General features: G+C 42.6%; 1 protein-coding gene across 1 annotated transcript in view; it reads right to left on the bottom strand.

Annotated features, from left to right (window-relative positions):
• Positions 1 to 24,501, bottom strand: part of LOC123766700 (osmotic avoidance abnormal protein 3) — a gene marked incomplete in the record, with an annotated part of 181,017 nt that overhangs the window by 83,754 nt on the left and 72,762 nt on the right. Inside the window, 5 exon segments of the mRNA XM_069307699.1 lie at positions 5,930 to 6,065; positions 10,846 to 10,971; positions 13,478 to 13,703; positions 13,850 to 13,891; positions 22,182 to 22,447. Of these exon segments, the coding sequence (XP_069163800.1) occupies positions 5,930 to 6,065; positions 10,846 to 10,971; positions 13,478 to 13,703; positions 13,850 to 13,891; positions 22,182 to 22,447 (796 nt within the window).

Raw genomic sequence — 24,501 nt, 5'->3', positions numbered from 1 at the left:
TATATATATATATATATATATATATATATATATATATATATATATATATATATATATATATATATATATATATATATATAAAATTATCCTTTTTTAAATTCTTGGTTATTACTTTATTACTTGTGTGCTGTCACACTATTTTAAGGAAAATATTGCATAGGCTACTGGGGTAGTGGAGTTTCCGTGCAGGCAAGTATCAGCATAGTCCATACGAGTGTTGTGGGCCTTAACTGCTGTTAGCAGCTCCCTGCCATGCCTGCCACCAACCTACCTCCATTTATTTTAATTTTGTTCAAGCAAAAAAATTTATTTTATATACATTTATCCAAAAATGGCTAGGGTGTGTTTCTGCAATAGCATGATAATCACGATGCAACATGGAACATTTAGACACGTGGAGCACAACTGTGACTACCGTGGGGAATAGAGTAGACTATATGATACTGGGAAACATGGTAGGCTATATGATACTGGGAAACATGGTAGGCTATATGATACTGGGAAACATGGTAGGCTATATGATGCTGGGGGAACACAGTAGGCTCTAAGATATTGAAGGAACATAGAAGGCTATATGATACTGGGAAACATAGTAGGCAATATAATATTGTATTAAATTAATATGCTATATGTCACAGTGGGAACTAAGTCTGCAAAATTACACTGTAAACTTAGTATGCTATATGATAATGTGAGCTGTTAGTATCTTATAGGACACCATTGGAACAGAGTATAAATGAGTGCACCATAGGAACTTAGTATACAACAAGACATCTTGAGAATTTAGTACAGTATACAAAAAAAAAACATTGTGGGAAACTAGTATACAGCAAAACACCATGTGGTTATAACATGCTGTGTGTAACCCTGGTATATAAAACATCTACCACTGCACCGACTGAACAGCTGATGATATAGTCATAACACTGACTGGTAAACATTACACTCGCACATATAAATGCGACCATGATGAAGGGCTCGTTCAGCCTAGGGCCAGGTTTCATCAAGCATTTATACATCTATTTACAAAACCTGTACATCTTTCCTTAATCATGACAGCTTTAGTTACATTTATTAAATTAAATTGAGCTTTGAAGTAATATGAGGTTGTTAATAACAAAATAACAATAATAACCTTTGTTTGTGGAGTTTCAAAACTTGCAAACTATTTAATAAATGTAAACAAAACAACCATGGTTAAAGAAAGATGTATATGTTTCGTAAATGGATGCATAAATGCTTGGTGTATCCTGACCATGGACAGTATCAAGTCAAAACAATGGATCCTGGCTGTATACCTATCAGAGATAAGTACTGTATACTGGAAAGATAAGTACAGTATAAGGAAAGTATATTGGCAAGTGTTCGATCAGTACCAGAGTCAATCGCCAGCCATATACAGTGGTTTAGAGAGATACTACACTTATTGTGTACCTAGATGGGCATGTAAGTATACAAACAACATACTCCTATAAGATAACAAGTTACAGAAGCAGCATGTGTCTTATGTACACTCCTGAGGAACCTCATTAATGTGAGTGTAATACATTAATAACTACAAAGCTCATGAAGCACTATAGCAGTGCACCATCCTGGTCTTCTTTAAGTTTACTTAACTATGGAATTGAAACACAACATATGAAAAAACCAGTGTTGAATGTAATGAAACACCAGTTTCTAGGTGAGCCCCAACAAGCCCGCCTTCTCATTTTTTGCCAGAAAAGAAGGAGCCAGCTGCAAATGAACAAAACGACCATCACGACCAAACGAAACAAACCCCCGTTGCCGGAGAAGAGCATGAAGTTCTCCAACCTGACCCCCCAAAGGCCAAAGCCAACAAAAACAAGGCTTTTCAAAAGCAGTCATGAACCAAAGGAGCCACCACAAACTGAGGTGAAGAACAGAAAGTGTAGTGAGTAATCCTTATACTCGCTCCATTATCTTATTATCTCAGTGGCATAACTAATTAGCACTAACTACACAAGCTATAATCCTATCCCTAATTACAGGTAACAGTTCTCACATCCTCCTATCCTAGTAGAGAAAGCTGAGGAGTAGTCAGCAAATATAAGGAAGCGATATGAGAATAGACAACAGTACAATTTCCACATTCAAGAATGTAGCACTCGGCGTAGGCAGTTCTAATCGTCTCCAAGACGCTACAGCTTCGACACAGAACAGACAGCAGATTAGGACCGCATCCAGCTACAACGCTCTCCCACATAGAGCTCCGCGACTCCAGCCACACTCAGCTTTCTGCTCTGCTCCAAGCTCCATCTCAATGTCTACGACACTGCTGTATCCAGGACTACTAAATAAATATGAAACTCACTAAACACTGCATATCTAATCTACCCAGCAACGTAACTAATCGTACATTACAAAAGGAAAGAACCTGGACCAAAGCCCAGGAAGGTGCAGGCGGTGCATGTGTAGTACAGAGATGAAAAAACACACATGAAAGCTTGCGGAACGGAGCAGAAGTAACATCCACCCCCGAACGAAAGGTGGAGCGGCTCCACCAATGCCACACGATAAGAAGCGACAGTATACAGCATGAGATGCCGGTCCAGAAAGAGCCGAGAGAGAGAAAGGACAAAAAACCCGCTCCAAGATCAACAAAAATTCCCTAAGATAAAGGAACTGACAGGGCAAGAGATGTCATACTATGTCGCCTGGAAGACTGCAAGTGGGACACTATCCAAGAAGCCATAGAAATGGTGACACACCCTGCATCAGAAAGAACAGACACGAAGTGTGGAGCAGTAAAGGAAACCAGCAAGGTGTCTCACTGGCCCGATCTGCCAGTAGAGGCGGAGCCGTTGAGAGACGTCCGGGTTCGGACACTGAGCAAACAGCACATGAAACCAAGGCCGGGCCAGCCACCATGGAGCCAGAATAAGAACCCTCCTATGAAAACATTTTAAGTAACCCAGAACCTGGAACAACAGCTGGACCGGAGGGAAGAGGTACAGAAACCCCCACCTCGACCAGTCCAGATGAAACATCTCCCACGACACCCTCGCAGTCAGGGATCGACGCCACAGACAACGGGAGATGCAGAGCCTGCGAAGAGGTCCACCTCTGGGCGGATATACGCCCGACAATGCCAAAGGAAGCAAGTGGCGTAAACCGGCCACTCAGTGGAAGGAGGAATGAACCGAGACAGGCCAGCTGCCAGAGCGATGGACACGCTCTGAATGTGGACCACTCAGAGAGTTCAACCCCAATAACTCAGCAGAATCTCAACCCAAAGTGACCAGCCCCAAAGAGCCATGGACCAAAGCGACCAGCCCCAAAGAGTCATGGAATTTGGCTTTGGCAACCCCTCACAATCAGGACACGGAACCATGGGGGGAGCAGCCAAAAATCTAACTATTGAGTTAGACAAACTGGAAAACTATTTTTTACTTGTGTTGCTTAAACAAACTAAAGAAACTAACCTATCCTAACCTCTCTAGGCCTATTACACAATACCTGGGGTCTAATATAGTACGTATGTGTGCTATGCTAGGCCTAGGAATTTTTCGGTTTGTGCTTTAGCGTCATTTATTTTAAATTAATTACTTACTAGTCAGTATACTACTATCTAAAAGCTAAGATTGTACGAATTCTGAATTCTGTTCAAGCTGAACAGGAGACAACAAAAGCAGTAAGACAGTCATCCACCATGACAAAAGAACAAGCCAGAGAACTGGTTCTTTCCCAGCATGCTGGGTTCAGGTTCTTGGTAAATTGGCGTAAGTTCCAGTTGGTTCTGTCCCAGATCCGGACTTGACTGGGCCTCATATGGGATTCTCGAACTGCATCCCTTTCTCTCCCTCCCGCAGCTTTGCTCCGGCACCTTTGGCTGTTTCTGAGAGGGACCCGGGTCATTCGGAGGTTGCTCGAGCATCTGTCCGGGAACCTGACTTTGCTCTTGTGGTTTCTCCACTTGGCAGGGTTTGGCTTCAGAGGCTGTTTTGGTTATTCAGGGCAGCCTCTTTCGCCGATCTCGCGATCGCTGGGTTTGTTTCCCGGTGTCCTTGCATCAGTTGCTGCGTCACCTGCTTCCTCTGAGTTTTTCGGGGTTCAGTGCCATGGCTCCTCTCTTCACTCGCTCGATGTTTTCATGGCTTTCTTGTCTCTTGGATGATGTTTTGAGACCAGTGCTCACCATTCCGGCCTTGGTCGTTGGGGCCTGTTGTTACGTCGGGCTCACAGCACGGTGTGAGAGTTTGTAACGGTGTGGCAGGCGCTGCGCTGGATTCAGCTTCCTTGCTCCATTCGGACTGCTTTCCCGTGGTTCATTGTCTCGACCATTATGGCTCTTTGGGCCTGGTGAGCTTTGGGTAGAGCTTCTGCCGAGTTATCAAGGTTTTAGGTATCCGCGATGTTCATGTTTAGGGAGTGTCCAATGTTCTGGTGGATGGCTTGTCACGCAACATTCCTTTTTCCTCGGAGTGGCAGGTCGACGCTGCCTCCTTCCTTTGGCTTTGCCGGACGTATGGGCACCAGGAGGTGGACCGCTTTGCCTCGGCATGGTCTCGGTGTCTCCCATTATGTGGCTCCGTTTCCCAACTCTGAGGCCATCGCAGTAGATGCTTTTCGGCAAGACTGGTGAAGATGGGGGTTCCTGTACCTCTTTCCCACAGTCCCTCTGTTGCTTTGAGTCCAAGCTCGCTTGGAATCTTATCAAGGGAGGGTGAGTCCCTTGGGTCCATGGTGGCCGGCCCAACTTTGGTTCCAGGTACTGCTTGCTCAGTGTCCGAACCCGGGATTTTTCCCTCCAGTCAGTGTTTTTTTTCATCGTTTAAGAACTGAAGTGGTGGGCTGCTGGCTCCAGTGAACTGGCTCCCCTACCTTCCATACAGGGGGAGGGGGAGAATACCAATAACGAGCAGAAGTGCTAGTCGCATGAAAGGTTGCTTGTTTGGTTTTCTTTCTAAGGGAGTTATTTTTTATCTTTTTGGATGTAGATTGCACATGTTAACCAGACTGTGGTTTGTTTTGATTTGCCTACCTTTCTGGGTCTTTCTCCCGGTCGATGGCAATTATGACATACTTTAAATGTAAAGTGCTTATAGGCAATTGCTCCCCTGCATATCTGAGGGGGACCAGGTTCTGGCTCGTGGTTCCCGGTAGGCATAAGAACTCATGTGACTGATGACCCCAAACTAATATAGCACATATCTTCTATCTTGAGATGATTTCGGGGCTTTTTAGTGTCCCCGCGGCCCGGTCCTCAACCAGGCCTCCACCCCCAGGAAGCAGCCCGTGACAGCTGACCAACACCCAGGTACCTATTTTACTGCTAGGTAACAGGGGCATAGGGTGAAAGAAACTCTGCCCATTGTTTCTCGCTGGCGCCCGGGCTCGAATACGGGACCTATATCTGTTCGGGTAGCTTCAGGAAGCCTCCAGGGCTCGCCCAGAAAATAGAGTTTCATTACATTCAACATTGTTTTTTCCCAACAATTATATAAGGATACCTTTCCCTTCAATGGTGTAGGTTATCATTCTCATTAATGACATTGACTACCTTGCCCATAAGACTGCATAATGCTGCCATTTCCATCAATTCCATAAGACTTTTTAATACCAATCATTGGTACAAAACTACCTGTCTTCATAGATGATGAAAGCAACCTTTCATATTACTTACGAAAAGTTCAAAAAATCACACATTTCAGATTTGTAAGATAGTAGGAAAATTATGTGCATTTTAAAAGTCAAGAACTAAAAAAATTACGTTAAGTGTTTGAGGCAAGTTCTTCGTAAAGACTTCGCATTGAAGAAATTTGCTTCAAGGCCGCAATAGGCTTTGCAAGAGGCCATGGAATACACATTTTTTTAAGGAGATTGCTTTGTTGTTAGTATGGTGGGAAGAAATTGAGGGAGATGGGGGGGTTGGGATAGATAATTGTGGGAAGCTGGGGGACACACATACCAGCAGGAGGCAGCTTGGTCTTGACTAGCATGAGCTCAGGCATCCGCCAGCGTTGGTATTCATCCTCCCACACTGCCTCCTTCTTGATTGCATCTATGTTACTATAGTTGCAGTCTCTTCTGATGGTGGGTTGCACCTGCAGAGGAGAAGTGTGGTAAACTACTCTGTGTTGACAAGGGACAAGGATGAGGAGGTGGCAGAAAATGCAGGGAAAGAAAGACAAGGGTGAAAGCAGCAGGAAGACAAGACAATGTTACAGAAGAAAACCAGCGTTAAATGTAATGAAACGTCATTTTCTGGGTGAGACCTGGAGGCTTCCCGGAACTATCTGGGCTGATATGAATGTATTAGACTGTGGCATCAGTCAAGTGAATGTAGTAGTTCTAGGCCTACTGGGGGACCACAAGCCAGAACCTGGCACCCCTCAGAGAGGCACGAGGAACAATAGCCTATAGAAATCCCCATGTGGTTGGAAGCAGTCTATGTCTGCCATCGTCTGGCACCCAGAAAGGTAGGCGCCCCAAAACAAACCCTATCTTGCTAAAATTTGCTACTGAAAGCCGAACTGTTGGACAGAAATATTGCCGGAACAACCGTGGACATTTTCAAGAGGAAACTAGATTTATTCCTCCAAGGAGTGCCGGACCAACCGGGCTGTGGTGGGTATGTGGGCCTGCGGGCCGCTCCAAGCAACAGCCTGGTGGACCAAACTCTCACAAGTCGAGCCTGGCCTCGGGCCGGGCTTGGGGAGTAGAAGAACTCCCAGAACCCCATCAACCAGGTATCAACCAGGTATCAACCAGAACTCCCTCAAACTAAAAACGAGCAAACGAGCATGACGTCACAACTGTCACCGCGCCACTGTCTGCGTAACTACCCCCTCCCTGGGAAGGGAAAAGGAGAGGCCCCTGAACAATGCACCAACTATCCACACTTTAGTTCAGAGGCTGGATGTCAAAAACTGCGAAAAACTGCTGGGAGCCTCCGAGTCTCGCCCAGAAAATGGCGTTTCATTACATTTAACGCTGCTTTTCTGAGGGGAGTCCCTTCGGCTCCCCGGAGATACTTAACCAAAGATAAAACAAGAGGGACTTACCCAGGAGGCGGTCACCACTCACTCCTCAACTCGAAATTGAGTTGAGGAGCGCCAACCCAAGGCGGATCTGGAATTTATTGAGAACCAACAAATCTGACTCGGGACGACAACTAGAAGAAACGACCTGTAAATACCGCACCACCACAGACTCGGCAAACAGCAAAGGACAAAAAGGCGTAGAAAACTTAAGAGCCAGGGCCCAAGCAGATTCCAAGGATTGAGTGCACAGCGCCTGACGGCACACGAGACGAAGAGCAAAGAACAGACACACCGTCTCCCACAGGATCAGTGCAAACAGCTTCAACAGTGAAGCAGACGCTCTCAACGCCGAGGCCAGTGCACCAAACCCAGGATCGGCACACAGCGTCTCCACATCCTCCTCTAGCCAGTCCAAAGACAGTTCGAGCAGGGAAAAGAAACGGAGCACTGAAACCAAATGGCCATGGGCGTGCAAGTCCTCAGTTACCAGGGACGCCGAGAGAGAGGGTACGTACAAGTAAAGCTGCACCAGGCCGACATTCCGAGGAAAGGCAGGGGCAAACAAACACCCATTGAGGCATTCAAATTCGTCCCCCAGTTAAACCTGAACAACCATAAGAGCCTCTCACCACTCAAGTATGACAGAACGTATGCCATGCCCCCAACAAAACGACAGGATAGTCTGCCAACCAGGACGAATCCAGAACCTCGTAACACACCCAGTAAGTTAAAAAAGAACTGAATTAAAAAAAGGCAGGATCCATTATCAAGGCATAATCCGAGTCGCACAGCAGGTAAGCTGCAATGGCCTCCCGCACCTCATGCGGCGGGATGCAGGAGGCCGAACGCCTCCAGAACGGGACCGAAGTACCCAAGAAAACCCGGAACCGAACCCGGGGAGGATCTGACTCCATATCAAACTCGTACAGGGAGGGGGAATAAGAAAACTCCACCCCGTGCAACAACAAGTCCCACTCAGAGGGTACTAAAACCCAATCGGGGTCAAATGGGGCCCAAGCCCCCCAAGTCAGCCTCTTCCCCCACCATGGGAACCTCCACACCTGGACCTGGGGCCCGAGTCGTCCTCCAAATCCTCCGCCTCAAAAGAAAAGGCAGAAGCCACTAGCAGAACTGTAACGAAGGGGACCCACTGGTCAGACCCAGAAGCACCTGCAGGAGGAACAGGCTCGAATGCCTCTGTCACCACACCAGAAAGGGCATCCCACGATACTGCTAGTCTCAACACCAACTAAACCCTGCCCCGACTCCAAAACCCTCAGACGCTTTGGAGCCGGGTGCAGGGGTGGAAGGATCAGGACGAACCACAGCAAGGAAAGGACAAGGGGGCGCAAACAAAACCAAAGTCGAGGTGACTAACACCCCCAAGTCTAGGTCCCTATAACCAAAACAGGGCAGTCTCGGGACATTCGGGTAAGCATCCAACCTAGTGTGCTGCGGCACCCTAAAACGCTCATGCAACGCCGAAGCCACCTGCACCCGAATATTAAGATCAGTGGATTGGGTGAACTGGAGTACATGCAAGGAACACCACTCACAGGACTCTGGTTCGAAGGTGTCACCGGCCCATCAGGCAGCATGACGGAGGCACAACTGATGATTGTCACCCTGAGACAAGGGGACAGAGCAACCTTCAAACTCGCACGAAGCGAGGTGGGGACCCCAGGAAATACCTGGTTACCTGGTTGATGGGGTTCTGGGAGTTCTTCTACTCCCCAAGCCCGGCCCGAGGCCAGGCTCGACTTGTGAGTTTGGTCCACTAGGCTGTCGCTTGGAGCGGCCCGAAGGCCCACATACCCACCACAGCCCATCCATCGGGAACACATCCATCAGACCACTGAGCCCCAATGGGGTTTTCTAGGGGCCTTAGACATGCTGCTAGGAGAAGCCCAGGCAAGGTACTGCTAACCGGTGCCCAAAACTACCAAGTGAACTACTAATAGCTGAACCCCCAAGACGTTTACATTCACAGGGACCTAGTGGAGGACCACCAAAATATATATAAGAGGTATCAACACCAAGGGGCAGACCCCCACCAGACAGAACAACAAAAATAAAATAAAAACCCCGCAAGAGGACAACGACCCAGGCAGAACAGAACCGGCCGCTATATTATGGTGAAAACTAGCTGCACAGTACCTTGCACCTCTACCAGTGATGAAACTACCACCTACCAGGAGACAAACAGTGATGCATGAAACACCCCAGCTGACTCCAAAAGTAGGCAATCACCAAGCAGCAAAAGACCCCACGGAGGTATACCCCAAGCGATTTGTAGAAGATAACCCCAAGCCACAAGGGCAGTACTTACAGGGCACCTAGGGAAGGTAACTCTAGGCACATGCAGTCCGAGTACTTGTGAAATTACTCCTGGCTTGCACACCACCACAGAACAGGACCACACCACAAAGTACAGCACTGGAAATAGTCTGGAGCCAGAGTCACATGACCGCCAGGTCTCACATCAGCCTCAAAATTAAAGGATGGATAATTGGTGCGGGGGTCTGGGGGCTTCCCTTTCCCATTCCCAGGGAGGGAAGAGCTGCACAGACAACCATGCGGTGATGTTTGTGACATCTTGCTCATTATTAGTTTGGGGAGTTCTGTCCAACAGTTCGGCTTTCAGTAGCAAATTTTAACCAGATAGGGTTTGTTTTGGGGTGCCTACCTTTCTGGGTGCCTGACCCAGTCAATGGCAGACATAGAATGCTTCCAACCACATGGGGGTTTCTAGAGGCCATTGCTCCTCATGCCTCTCTAAGGGGGCCAGGTTCTGGCTCATGGTCTCAGGTAGGCCTAGAACTCCATTTGCTTGACTGATGCCACAGTCTAATACATTCATATCAGCCCGGATAGCTCTGGGGATCTGAAGGGGCTCCCCCAGAAAATGAGATATACAAAATACAATGAATGCATAAAGGCAATTTATAAAAAATTAATGAAGAATTGTATTCAAGCCAAAGTCTACCCATCGACTATGACTAATAGTCTTTAAGAAATCATTCTATGCTGCAATGCCAACTAAATAACCACAAAAGTTTTCATTTGTCATTTATCCACTATTATTCTAACTATCTATTAACTTTGAACTCATTTTCTCACTTTATAGCGTTATAATTCCACACAAGCCTAACATATGACTTGGACATTATGAGAATTTAACTCATATTTTTTATGAGAATTGTTCTCACTCCTCTGACCTATCATTTGTTTATATATTACTGACAATATAATAAACCTACACAAACATAGGTAAAATCAGTGTGGATGAGATTTTGTTACTGAAGATATTTCAATCATAAGGGACTGAAAAGAATCAGGATGTGAGGGCAAGAATCCCACCTAAGGCAAGCAGCACTGGAACCTTCCAGAAGTGAAGAATGTGCCATTGTCATGGTAATGTTTCAAGACTCTATGCATGGAAACTAATAAGTGCAAGGTGATTTCAAGATATTTTGCAAGGAGTTGCTGTGATTACTATTGCTTACTTAGTTGCTTACTATTGGCCTAAGCAAGTCACTCAAACATGAAACTTTGTTGAGACAGCCAGCTAGGTGACGCCATATGAATATCTTGTAACCTGACAAAAGGTCAGGTTGGCTAATGCTTCACATGTCCTAGCAGAGGCTACAGTCCCCAGATTAATTTGAAGGTGCTGTGAGGGCAGACATTCCTATACTCTTTATTGAGTTGTTTGACTGCTCACGATGAGTGCCTAGTAATAAAGAAGAATGGGAAGAAATGATGCCGAGGTCATGCAAATATGACTTGCAGCATAGTGTAAGCTGGAGATTACATATGGCAAAATGTCAGCATCTTTCACCTTTTCCAGGATAGCGGTAAGAAGCTTCAAGTGTTGCTCTTGTTTTCGTATAGTCTCAAGGTAGTCGGTTCTCTCTTCTTGAAACTCTGAGGACAGGTCGCTTATTTCATTTTCCAGAGTACTGATCTGCAACCATATAGAACAACTATTACTGTAACTATAATAATATTTTAACTACTTTAGGGTTGCCCATTTATTGGACAATTTTAAATATGTAAGAGGCTCAGTTTGACAAATGACACTGGCTTTAAATTCTGTAAATTACTAGTGTTTATAATTGGTGTATATAGTATGTTGGAAATGTGACTTCTACTTCAAAATTGTTACAAATATAAACTATCATTAGAAACAAAGCCAAGAGAAACTTTTTGTTATATATGAAAATTATTAAAATTCATCATGGCATTTTAAATGCTACAGATATGACAAATATAAATCACAGTTGGTTAGAACTTCTTCATTATTTCAGAAATAATTATGTAAGACCTCAAAAAACTCAACAACTGGAATACCCAATGATGGAGCCAATAGATATGATGGAGCTTGAGAAGCTCAGGAATCTGTACACCAGTAGATTGATGGTTGAGAGACATGACCAAAGAGCCACAGCTCGACCCCTACAAGCACAACTAGGTGAGTACCCCCCACTAGGCAACAAACAAAAAGAAAAGAAATATCTCGGAAAAGTACAATGTCTCCAGGAGGAACAAAACTGGCCGCCGTGTAATAGGTGACAAGCTGCACAGAATCTTGTGCCCCTATCAGCAATGATACTACTTCCTACCCAATGTCAAACTGGAAATGAAAACCCTAGCTGACCCCAAGGGTGGGTAATCACTGAGCAGCAAAAGATCCCTATGGAAGTAGTTCCCGAACGATTTGTGGAAGGCAACTCGAAGTGCAGTACTTGCAGCTTGGGGAAGGTGGCACTAGGCACATGCAGCCCCAGTACTCCATGAATTACTCCTGGCTTACACACCACCACACAGAAGAACAACACCGGAAAGATACAGCACTGCTCAGAGACAGGAGTCAGAGTCGAATGACCTCCATGCAACACATCAGCCTCAAAACTGGGGTTGGGTAGCTGGTGCAAGGGGTCTGGGGCTTCCCCTTCCCCCCCCCCCCCCTCTCAGGGAGGGGGAAGCTGCACAGGCAGTGGTGGCGGTTGCGACGTCATGCTTGTTTTCAAATTGTGGAGTTCTGCTTGATAGTTTGGTTTACGGTAGAAATTTTAATCAGGTGGAGTCTGTTTTGGGACGCCAACCTTTTTAGGTGCCTAACCCGGTAGATGGCAGACGTAGAATGCTTCTAACCACATGGGGTTTCTTTAGGCCATTGCTCCTCTTGCCTCTCTGAGGGGGGTCAGGTTCTGGCTCATGGTCCCAGGTAGGCTAGAACTCAATCGAACTGACTGATACCACAGTCTAATATATGCATATCAGCATTGGTATAGCTTTGGGAAGCTGGAGGGGCTCCCCACAGAAAACAGAAAAAATGGATGTGGCAAGACAAACGATTACTTAAAGGAAATAAGGCACTCGTAGATAAATAAGTCAAATGAGTTTGGCATTGGGGTAAATACCCTGATTGTGATGTGCCTAACCATCACCAGATGGTAGCATAGGTCACCTAAGGTCACAGCTGGTCACTACCCTCTTTCACCTAGTGTCATCAGCCCAGTGCCTATAGTGTCTTAGTTATTTACATGCTTTTTGCTATTCCTGGCATTCCCCTCAAACATTAGTTCTGCTATGGGTCACTGCTTGGATTTATGCTTCATATTTGCATTCACGACACCCACACTGTGTTCCCAAAATTGAATTTTGTTATGACCATGACCTGGAATGCCATCCCTGGGGTCGCCTTCCATTTCCCTCTACTCCATCATAGATACCTGCTCTAAGGTAATACGAACTACCTCCACTGTAAAGGCACAAGCTTCTTACTACTCGTCCTTACTTAATAATTGAGGAATAGAGCAACTATAATGATCCTTAGGGACAGTAAGACTCGGTGATATATCCGGTGGCTCCAGGACACACCTTATACAGAAGCTTTATTTCATACAACAAGCTAGAGACCTCAATCTCAAGGAAAAGGCATTGGCAATTAATAACTCAGGGTACATACAGGGGATTATTGCTATAGTATTAAATTATGTTTTTAAAAATTAATAGCAGCAGCTCATTCCTGCATTTTCAATCATTTTCATAGTTTATTCTCACTGTTCATATATTCTTAAAGCTTGAATGAATTGTAATGGCATATAATTTGTTATAAATTTGAGATTTGATGATATATGTTGCAGTATTCAAAACATTATGAAAAATTATAAGAATTTTTTAATTCAACAAGATGTTTACCTTGGCTTTGTTCCTAATGTTAAATAATGAAATACCGATTCCCATGTAGACAAAAATCTTATCCGACCTAGCCTCCTAGGCATTTACACTTGGCCTCCTAAAACATTTTTATTGTTGCTGAAGCCTCCTAAATATTAATTCCATTCTTTTTTGTCTAAAACATCCAGCCATCATAAAAATGCTTTGCCTTGGCATCTCTTATCTTCAGTTACAATCTCTGAGGTACACTCAGAGGTTGCAGAGTAGCGTTACAATGTCTGCCTCACCTTGTTCTTCTGTTGCTTCACCAGTTCAGTCTTAGCTTTGAGCTCCTCGTGAATGTCGTCGTACACCTTAATCATAATCCCATCTTCGTCATCCACATTCTTCAGTGCTTGTGTCAAGATCTTCATCCTCTTCTCCATATACTTCTTTCGCTTGCTCCTCTTCGCTTTGAGTTCGTTGTCCTGAGTTTTCTCTCCACCCACCATTTTCTCTTGCAGCTCTTTTAATCTAAAATTATCAAAGCAAATATTTAGAAGCTTTAAAGTACAGCTGTTCAGCAGTAATTATAACATTTAATCATCATTCTTAATTGGTTATTCTGCAGTTTAAATTTACAGTATTTTTATCAGTTACTTTCAATATAAAGTATTTACCTTTTAAGTGCCTCCTTTTGTGCAGTGTTCATATTGTTGCTTCTGTAGGAAAATATAAACATTATTGATTACTGTTCCACTCCACATAAAATTAATTTGATTTCACATTTTTATGCTTTTATCTGTAATTTTATACACTACACTGACCAATCCACACACTGCAAAATGAAGGGACGACGACGTTTCGGTCAGTCCTGGACCATTCTCAAGTCCATTCGACCGAAACGTCGTCGTCCCTTCATTTTCTAGTGTGGATTGGTCAACATACTTCAGTCACATTATTGTGACTTATCGCATGCATACACTACATTTGCCTACTGTGTTCACAATTGGAATTGTAAAGAAGTCAAATCAGATTGGTTATGTATTACTCAACTTATTAGGTATTTGTATGGTAATATTTTGGAGGGTGGGGAACGGATTAATTCAAATCCTTTTATTTCTTATGGGAAAAATCACTTCAACTTACGATATTTCGACTTACGATCTGTCTCTGGGAACAGATTAGCATTGTAAGTCGAGGCCCCATTGTGTGTATATATATATATACTGTGTATTCACTTATTTGTATTCACTTATTTGTGCTTGCGGGGGTTGAGCTCTGCTCTTTCGGCCCGCCTCTCAACTGTCAATCAACTGTTTACTAACTACTTTTTTTTTTTTTTTTTCACCACACACACCCCAGGAAGCAGCCCGTGACAGCTGACTAACTCCCAGGTACCTATTTACTGCTAGGTAACAGGGGCACTTAGGGTGAAAGAAACTTTGCCCATTTGTTTCTGCCTCGTGCGGAAATCGAACCCGCGCCACAGAATTACGAGTCCTGCGCGCTATCCACCAGGCTACGAGGCCCCCATGTGTGTGTAATTACCTAAGTGTAATTACCTAAGTGTAGTTACAGGATGAGAGCTACGCTCGTGGTGTCCCGTCTTCCCAGCACTCTTTGTCATATAACGCTTTGAAACTACTGACGGTCTTGGCCTCCACCACCTTCTCACTTAACTTGTTCCAACCGTCTACCACTCTATTTGCGAAGGTGAATTTTCTTATATTTCTTCGGCATCTGTGTTTAGCTAGTTTAAATCTATGACCTCTTGTTCTTGAAGTTCCAGGTCTCAGGAAGTCTTCCCTGTCGATTTTGTCAATTCCTGTTACTATTTTGTATGTAGTGATCATATCACCTCTTTTTCTTCTGTCTTCTAGTTTTGGCATATTTAATGCTTCTAACCTCTCCTCGTAGCTCTTGCCCTTCAGTTCTGGGAGCCACTTAGTAGCATGTCTTTGCACCTTTTCCAGTTTGTTGATGTGCTTCTTAAGATATGGGCACCACACAACAGCTGCATATTCTAGCTTTGGCCTAACAAAAGTCATGAACAATTTCTTTAGTATATCGCCATCCATGTATTTAAATGCAATTCTGAAGTTAGAAAGCATAGCATAGGCTCCTTGCACAATATTCTTTATGTGGTCCTCAGGTGATAGTTTTCTATCTAGAACCACTCCTAGATCTCTTTCTTTATCAGAATTCTTTAAAGATTTCTCACATAATATATAGGTTGTGTGGGGTCTATGTTCTCCTATTCCACATTCCATAACATGACATTTATTAACATTAAATTCCATTTGCCAAGTGGTGCTCCATATACTTATTTTGTCCAGGTCTTTTTGAAGGGCATGACAGTCATCTAAATTTCTTATCCTTCCTATTATCTTAGCATCATCAGCAAACATGTTCATATAATTCTGTATACCAACTGGTAGATCATTTATGTACACAATAAACATCACTGGTGCAAGAACTGAACCCTGTGGTACTCCACTTGTGACATTTCTCCATTCTGATACATTGCCTCTGATTACTGCCCTCATTTTTCTATCAGTCAGAAAATTTTTCATCCATGATAGAAGCTTACCTGTCACCCCTCCAATATTTTCCAGTTTCCAGAACAACCTCTTATGTGGAACTCTGTCGAAAGCCTTTTTTAGGTCCAGATAGATGCAGTCAACCCAACCATCTCTTTCCTGTAATATCTCTGTGGCTCGATCATAGAAACTGAGTAAATTCGATACACAGGATCTTCCAGATCGAAAACCATACTGTCTGTCTGATATTATATCATTTCTCTCTAGGTGTTCTACCCATTTAGTTTTGATTAGTTTTTCCAATACTTTCACTATTACACTTGTCAATGATACAGGTCTATAATTGAGGGGGTCTTCCCTGCTGCCACTTTTGTAGATTGGAACTATGTTAGCCTGTTTCCACCCGTCTGCTACGATTCCTGTACACAGGGATGCCTGAAAGATCAGGTGAAGTGGAATGCTGAGCTCAGATGCACATTCTCTCAGAACCCATGGTGAAACGCCATCTGGGCCAGCTGCTTTGTTCTTACCAAGCTCCTTGAGCATTTTTTCCACTTCGTCTCTAGACACCTCTATGTGTTCTATGTTGTTCTCTGGAATTCTTATTGTATCTGGTTCCCTAAAGATTTCATTTTGTACAAACACACTTTGGAACTTTTCGTTTAGTGTTTCACACATTTCCTTTTCATCTTCTGTGAATCTATTTCCCATTTTCAACCTCTGAATATTATCCTTTACCTGCAATTTGTTGTTTATTTGTTGTGTGTGTGTGTGGGTGTGTGTGTGTGTGTGTGATATATATATATATATATATATATATATATATATATATATATATATATATATATATATATATATATATATATATATATATATATATATATATATATATATATATATATATATATACACATATACATACATATACATACATATACATATATATACATACATATACATACACATATACATACACATATACATACACATATACATACACATATACATACACATATACATACACCTATACATACACATATACATACACATATACATACACATATACATACACATATACATACACATACACATACACATACACATACACATATACATACACATATACATACACATATACATACACATATACATACACATATACATACACATATACATACACATATACATACACATATACATACACATATACATACACATACACATACACATACACATATACATACACATATACATACATATACATACATATACATACAATATATATATATATATATATATATATATATATATATATATATATATATATATATATATATATATATATATATATATATATATATATATATATATATATATATATATATATATATATATATATATATAACTGAAAACTCACACCCCAGAAGTGACTCGAACCCATACTCCCAGGTGCAACGCAACTGGTATGTACAAGACGCCTTAATCCACTTTTTTTTTTTTTTTTTTTTTTTTTGAGATATATACAAGAGTTGTTACATTCTTGTACAGCCACTAGTACGCGTAGCGTTTCGGGCAAGTCCTTAATCCTACGGTCCCTGGAATACGATCCCCTGCCGCGAAGAATCGTTTTTTCATCCAAGTACACATTTTACTGTTGCGTTAAACAGAGGCTACAGTTAAGGAATTGCGCCCAGTAAGTCCTCCCCGGCCAGGATACGAACCCATGACATAGCGCTCGCGGAACGCCAGGCGAGTGTCTTACCACTACACCACGGAGACTGCATGACCCCAGAAGTGACTCGAACCCATACTCCCAGGTGCAGGTCGTGATGGTCAAGTGGATTAAGGCGTCTTGTACATACCAGTTGCGTTGCACCTGGGAGTATGGGTTCGAGTCACTTCTGGGGTGTGAGTTTTCAGTTGCATATTGTCCTGGGGACCATTCAGGCTTGTTCGCATTTGTGTTCCTCACGTGTGCCCCAAAGAATGAGGTGATTTGGTAAAATGCTATGCCCAAGATTACTATCCGAGTGCCGGCGGTGGGGTGGTTCAAATAGCCTCGGCTATCACCTCATTTTGTCCGGTCGTGATGGTCAAGTGGATTAAGGCGTCTTGTACATACCAGTTGCGTTGCACCTGGGAGTATGGGTTCGAGTCACTTCTGGGGTGTGAGTTTTCAGTTGCATATTGTCCTGGGGACCATTCAGGCTTGTTCGCATATATATATATATATATATATATATATATATTAAATATGACCGAAAAAGTAAGATTAATAATTCTAACACGAATTTTCAGTTGTGTTCTATTCAGTTGTGTATTTGTAAACTAATTCTTTGAAAATGTAATTAGTTTTACAAAACGCGCTCGTGTCGCGTCAGACTAGAAATAAAAATGAATTTTGGAGAATTGATTTTTGATTTACCTCCAACAGTGAAAGGAAATGTACGAAAGATTGAGAAAATTCGTGTTAGAATTATTAATCTTACTTTTTCGGTCATATTTAATAATATATGTCTGCAGGAAAGACTGCTACCAAAATATAATATAATATAATATAATATATATATATATACAGAGCACCACTTGGTTTCCGAACTTTAGTTATCCGAAACTTCCAGTTTCCCGATTGGGGTTGGGGAGTCATGCTACCCGAACTTTGTTCGGGTAGGAAGGGGTCCACCAAGCGTCACGCCGGCTTGTGGTGGTGGGTGGGCGATGGTCCAGTTTGCCCACTGTAACTTCACAGATTCACGGCCTATTATTCCTATTATTTTGAATTGCCGTAAGGCTGGAATGTTCATTCTGTGCTTTTGTTTTACATATCCGCACAATCAAGAAACATCTGTGCACCATGTTGGCTCCAAATGCACGCATTGCGTCAGTGATGGGTGACTGGTGGGTGGATGGACGATGGAGCTGAGGTGGGAGGCAGTATGAATGAGGGGGGGGGGAGAATCAGTGAGAGAGGGGGGGAGAGAGATGCTAGGAGGGAGGGGGAGGTAGGGAGAGATGTTAGGAGGTAGGGAGAGATGCTAAGAGGGAGGGGGAGGTAGGGAGAGATGCTAGGAGGTAGGCAGGAAGGGATGGAAGTAGTGAGAATTAGGGAGGGAAAGGCAGACTGGCAGGCACAGGCAGGCAGGCAGGCACAGGCAGGCAGACAGGCAGGAAGGCAGGCAGGCTAGCTTGCAGGCAGGCAGGGAGTGAGTGGTAGTCACGCGGTTGAACCGCGTGACCTTGAGAGATGGGATGTAGGGGGGGCGGGTGGTTTGTTGGTGGTGGGGGTGAGACCGGCTCATTCCCGAAGATAAGCCTAACACACACTACCCGTTAGCATGATGGCAGGGGGGGAGGCAGGCTGGCTGGAAAGGAAGCAGGCTGGCAGGCAGGCAGGCTGGCAGGCTGGGAAGGAGGCAGGCTGGGAAGGAGGCAGGCTGGGAAGGAAGCAGGCTGGCAGGCTGGGAAGGAGGCAGGCAGGCAGGCAGGCTGGGAAGGAAGCAGGCTGGCAGGCTGGGAAGGAGGCAGGCTGGGAAGGAGGCAGGCTGGCAGGCTGGGAGGGAGGCAGGCAGGCAGGCTGGGAAGGAGGCAGGCTGGGAAGGAGGCAGGCTGGCAGGCTGGGAGGGAGGCAGGCTGGGAAGGAGGCAGGCTGGGAAGGAGGCAGGCTGGGAAGGAGGCAGGCTGGGAAGGAGGCAGGCTGGGAAGGAAGCAGGCTGGGAAGGAAGCAGGCTGGCAGGCTGGGAAGGAGGCAGACAGGCAGGCTGGGAAGGAGGCAGGCTGGGAAGGAGGCAGGCTGGGAAGGAAGCAGGCTGGGAAGGAGGCAGGCAGGCAGGAAGCGATATATGGGTGTTGAAGTGAACTGTGAACCACGTGACCTTTGAGTGTGTGTGTGTGTGTGTATGGGTTTGGGGTGGGGGGGGGGGGGTGGTGTGTCGGTGGTGGGGGGAGAGGGGGAGGTGTGTTGGTGGTGGGGGAGGGACCGGCTGACTCCGTAAGCCTAACCACACTCCACAGACCTGTGACCCAGATTTGTTTCTTAAATGTACAGTACATCATCGTATATTTTAGGCAGGATGTGCCTGCAGGTTGGCAGGAAACATCCAGAGGATGTTTGCCAGACGTCTTAATAATCAGTTAGGAACAATTAAGGACTTTTATAAAGCGGATCAGGACTTCACTTATTGATGAGTACAAACAAAACACGGTCGCATTTACGCCATGAACCTGACGATTTTTTCCCCTAGAGTTTTTTTCATAAATTTTTCGGAAAAATTTCTTTTTACATTTCTAGTTGATTTTTTCCCCTCTATTTCTCGTATACGAACTTACATGTTAACCGACGGGTCTCGTCCCCAAGGGGTTCGGAAATCAAGTGGTGCTCTGTATATATATATATATATATATATATATATATATATATATATATATATATATATATATATAATATATATATATATATATATATATATATATATATATATATATATATATATATAATATATATATATATATATATATATATATATATATATATATATATATATATATATATGTATGTCGTACCTAGTAGCCAGAACGCACTTCTCAGCCTACTATGCAAGGCCCGATTTGTCTAATAAGCCAAGTTTTCCTGAATTAATGTATTTTCTCTAATTTTTTTTCTTATGAAATAATAAAGCTACCCATTTCATTATGTATAAGGTCATTTTTTTTTATTGGAGTTAAAATTAACGTAGATATATGACCGAACCTAACCAACCCTACCTAACCTAACCTAACCAATCTTTATAGGTTAGATTAGGTTAGGTAGCCAAAAAAGTTAGGTTTGGTTAGGTTAGGTAGGTTAGGTTGTCGAAATGCAATTAATTCATGAAAACTTGGCTTAATAGGCAAATCAGGCCTTGCATAGTAGGGTGAGAAGTGCGTTCTGGCTACTAGGTACGATATATATATATATATATATATATGTCGTACCTAGTAGCCAGAACGCACTTCTCAGCCTACTATGCAAGGCCCAATTTGCCTAATAAGCCAACTTTTCATGAATTAATTGTTTTTCGACTACCTAACCTACCTAACCTAACCTAACCTAACTTTTTCGGCTACCTAACCTGACCTAACCTATAAAGATAGGTTAGGTTAGGTTAGGTAGGGTTGGTTAGGTTCGGTCATATATCTACGTTAATTTTAACTCCAATAAAAAAAAATTGACCTCATACATTATGAAATGGGTGGCTTTTCATTTCATAAGAGAAAAATTAGAGAAAAATGATTAATTCAGGAAAACTTGGCTTATTAGGCAAATCGGGCCTTGCAAAGTAGGCCAAAAAGTGCGTTCTGGCTACTAGGTACGACATTATATATATATATATATATATATATATATATATATATATATATATATATATATATATATATATATATATATATATATATATATATATATATATATATATATATATGTATATGTCGTACCTAGTAGCCAGAACGCACTTCTCAGCCTACTATGCAAGGCCCGATTTGCCTAATAAGCCAAGTTTTCCTGAATTAATATATTTTCTCTATTTTTTTTCTTACGAAATGATAAAGCTACCCATTTCATTATGTATGAGGTCAATTTTTTTTTATTGGCGTTAAAATTAACGTAGATATATGACCGAACCTAACCAACCCTACCTAACCTAACCTAACCTATCTTTATAGCTTAGGTTAGGTTAGGTGGCCGAAAAAGTTAGGTTAGGTAAGGTTAGGTAGGTTAGATCGTCGAAAAGCAATTAATTCATGAAAACTTGGCTTATTAGGCAAATTGGGCCTTGCATAGTAGGCTGAGAAGTGCGTTCTGGCTACTAGGTACGACATATATATATATATATATATATATATATATATATATATATATATATATATATATATATATATATATATATATATATGTCGTACCTAGTAGCCAGAACACACTTCTCAGCCTACTATGCAAGGCCCGATTTGCCTAATAAGCCAAGTTTTCATGAATTAATGCTTTTTCGACTACCTAACCTACCTAACCTAACCTAACCTAACTTTTCCGGCAACCTAACCTAACCTAACCTATAAAGATAGGTTAGGTTAGGTTAGGTAGGGTTGGTTAGGTTCGGTCATATATCTGCGTTAATTTTAACTCCAATAAAAAAAAATTGACCTCATACATAATGAAATGGGTAGATTTATCATTTCATAAGAAAAAAATTAGAAAAAATATATTAATTCAGGAAAACTTGGCTTATTAGGCAAATCGGGCCTTGAATAGTAGGCCAAAAAGTGAGTTCTGGCTACTAGGTACGACATATATATATATATATATATATATATATAAAATAAATATTATATATATATATAAAAATATTAGCAGGCATTAAGAGATGTCTGTCATCACAACACAGGCCTAAGTGTAGTGAGACAGGGGTAGCAGCAACTACAGGAGAAAGAGCCGTACACTTGCACAATGGACTGGGTTGTTGGAGAGGTGTTGGCAAGCTGGGAATCAGTGAGAGACTTCCTGAAATAAGGCTGCATCCCGGGTCCTTGCACCACACTCGGGGTTAACTCTTCGGCCTCGATATCTTCGAAGTCGTCCTCGTAGTCATTTGATGACTCTTGTAAGTGCAGCGGCTTTTGCACCTGCTGTTGCAGCTGCTGCTGTTGTTGCTGCTGCTGCTGCTGCTGCTGTATCAACAACATTGCTTTTTTCCTCTCTTCTTGCTGTAAATGAAGAATTTCCTTTATGATTGTATACTATGGGAATTCAGTTATTATATTGGTAGATAAAATAAAAAAAATTGCCTTGACTTTAAATGCTTACACATTCTTTTGACACTGTTCCATGTGTATTAATTTACTGACTTTAATCATGCAAAAGTTCACCTTGTGGAATGTTATTCTTTTTTTAATGGAATAATATTCAAGTCACAACACACAAAATTAAATACTAAATTTAGTTTATTAACAGTTTTATTTATTTATATATTTATTTATTTATTTATATATATACAAGATATTTTATATACATTTATATATATTTATGTTCTCATTACTCTCATTACTTTCATTCTCCCTCTCTCTCTCTCATTCTCTCTCTCTCTCTCTCATTCTCTCTCTCTCTCTCTCATTCTCTCTCTTTCTCTCTCTCATTCTCTTTCTCTTTCTCTCTCTCTCTCTCTCTCTCTCTCTCTCTCTCTCTCTCTCTCTCTCTCTCTCTCTCTCTCTCTCTCTCTCTCTCTCTCTCATTCTCTCTCATTCTCATTCTCTCTCATTCTCATTCTCTCTCATTCTCATTCTCTCTCATTCTCATTCTCTCTCATTCTCATTCTCTCTCATTCTCATTCTCTCTCATTCTCATTCTCTCTCATTCTCATTCTCTCTCATTCTCATTCTCTCTCATTCTCATTCTCTCTCATTCTCATTCTCTCTCATTCTCTCTCATTCTCTCTCATTCTCTCTCATTCTCATTCTCTCTCATTCTCATTCTCTCTCATTCTCATTCTCTCTCATTCTCATTCTCTCTCATTCTCATTCTCTCTCATTCTCTCTCATTCTCATTCTCTCTCATTCTCATTCTCTCTCATTCTCATTCTCTCTCATTCTCATTCTCTCTCATTCTCATTCTCTCTCATTCTCATTCTCTCTCATTCTCATTCTCTCTCATTCTCATTCTCTCTCATTCTCATTCTCTCTCATTCTCATTCTCTCTCATTCTCATTCTCTCTCTCTCTCTCATTCTCTCTCATTCTCATTCTCTCTCTCTCTCTCTCTCTCATTCTCTCTCATTCTCATTCTCTCTCTCTCTCTCTCTCTCTCATTCTCTCTCTCATTCTCTCTCTCATTCTCTCTCTCATTCTCTCTCTCATTTTCTCTCTCTCTCTCTCTCTCTCTCTCTCTCTCTCTCTCTCTCTCTCTCTCTCTCTCTCTCTCTCTCTCTCTCTCTCTCTCTCTCTCTCTCTCGAGAGAGAGAGAGAGAGAGAGAGAGAGAGAGAGAGAGATCTTTGTAGGAATACCACTAAGACCTGGTTGTGGCTCACTGCTTGCTTGTCTTACTAAGACTCTGTATATAGACACTTGTTTTCCCTATGTTTAACACTTTTATGTTCAGAAACCAAGAAAGTAAAAAAATGATGAAACTCTTCACAAAGAATTCAAGCGCGGTTGTCACTAGGCAGGAGACATTTGTAAACTGAAGCACGCCATGTGCTAGGTCGGCCCATACGTGTATCAACAAACTCGAGCACCAAGTCAAACCTCGAATACCAAGTCGAATTTTGCGAAGAAATTGAGCAAGAATTCAATTGATTCAAGAAATTGATTCAAAAATTGAATCAAGAATAAAAAAATTTGAAATGAGGGGTATTTGAAAACCAAGATACCACTGTATTTGTTATTTTATTGCAAGAGTTTTAGTCTGCAATAAAGCTTGGTGGGGATTAGATAATGAGAGAGAATGTGAGAGAGAGAGAATGAAAGAGAGAGAGAGAGAATGAGAGAGAGAATGAGAGAATGAGAGAATGAGAGAGAGAGAGAATGAAAGAGAGAGAATGAGAGAATGAGAGAGAGAATGAGAGAATGAGAGAGAGAGAGAGAATGAGAGAGAGAGAGAGAGAGAGAGAGAGAGAGAGAGAGAGAGAGAGAGAGAGAGAGAGAGAGAGAGAGAGAGAGAGAGAGAGAGAGAGAGAGGAGAGAGAGAGGGAGAGAGAGAGGGAGAGAGAGAGGGAGAGAGAGAGGGAGAGAGAGAGGGAGAGAGAGAGGGAGAGAGAGAGAGAGGG

This window comes from Procambarus clarkii, chromosome 60 (assembly GCF_040958095.1).
Source record: "Procambarus clarkii isolate CNS0578487 chromosome 60, FALCON_Pclarkii_2.0, whole genome shotgun sequence".
Taxonomy (NCBI): domain Eukaryota; kingdom Metazoa; phylum Arthropoda; class Malacostraca; order Decapoda; family Cambaridae; genus Procambarus; species Procambarus clarkii.
The sequence above is the reverse complement of the archived record's forward strand: the minus strand, read 5'-3'. Positions and strand labels throughout refer to the sequence as shown.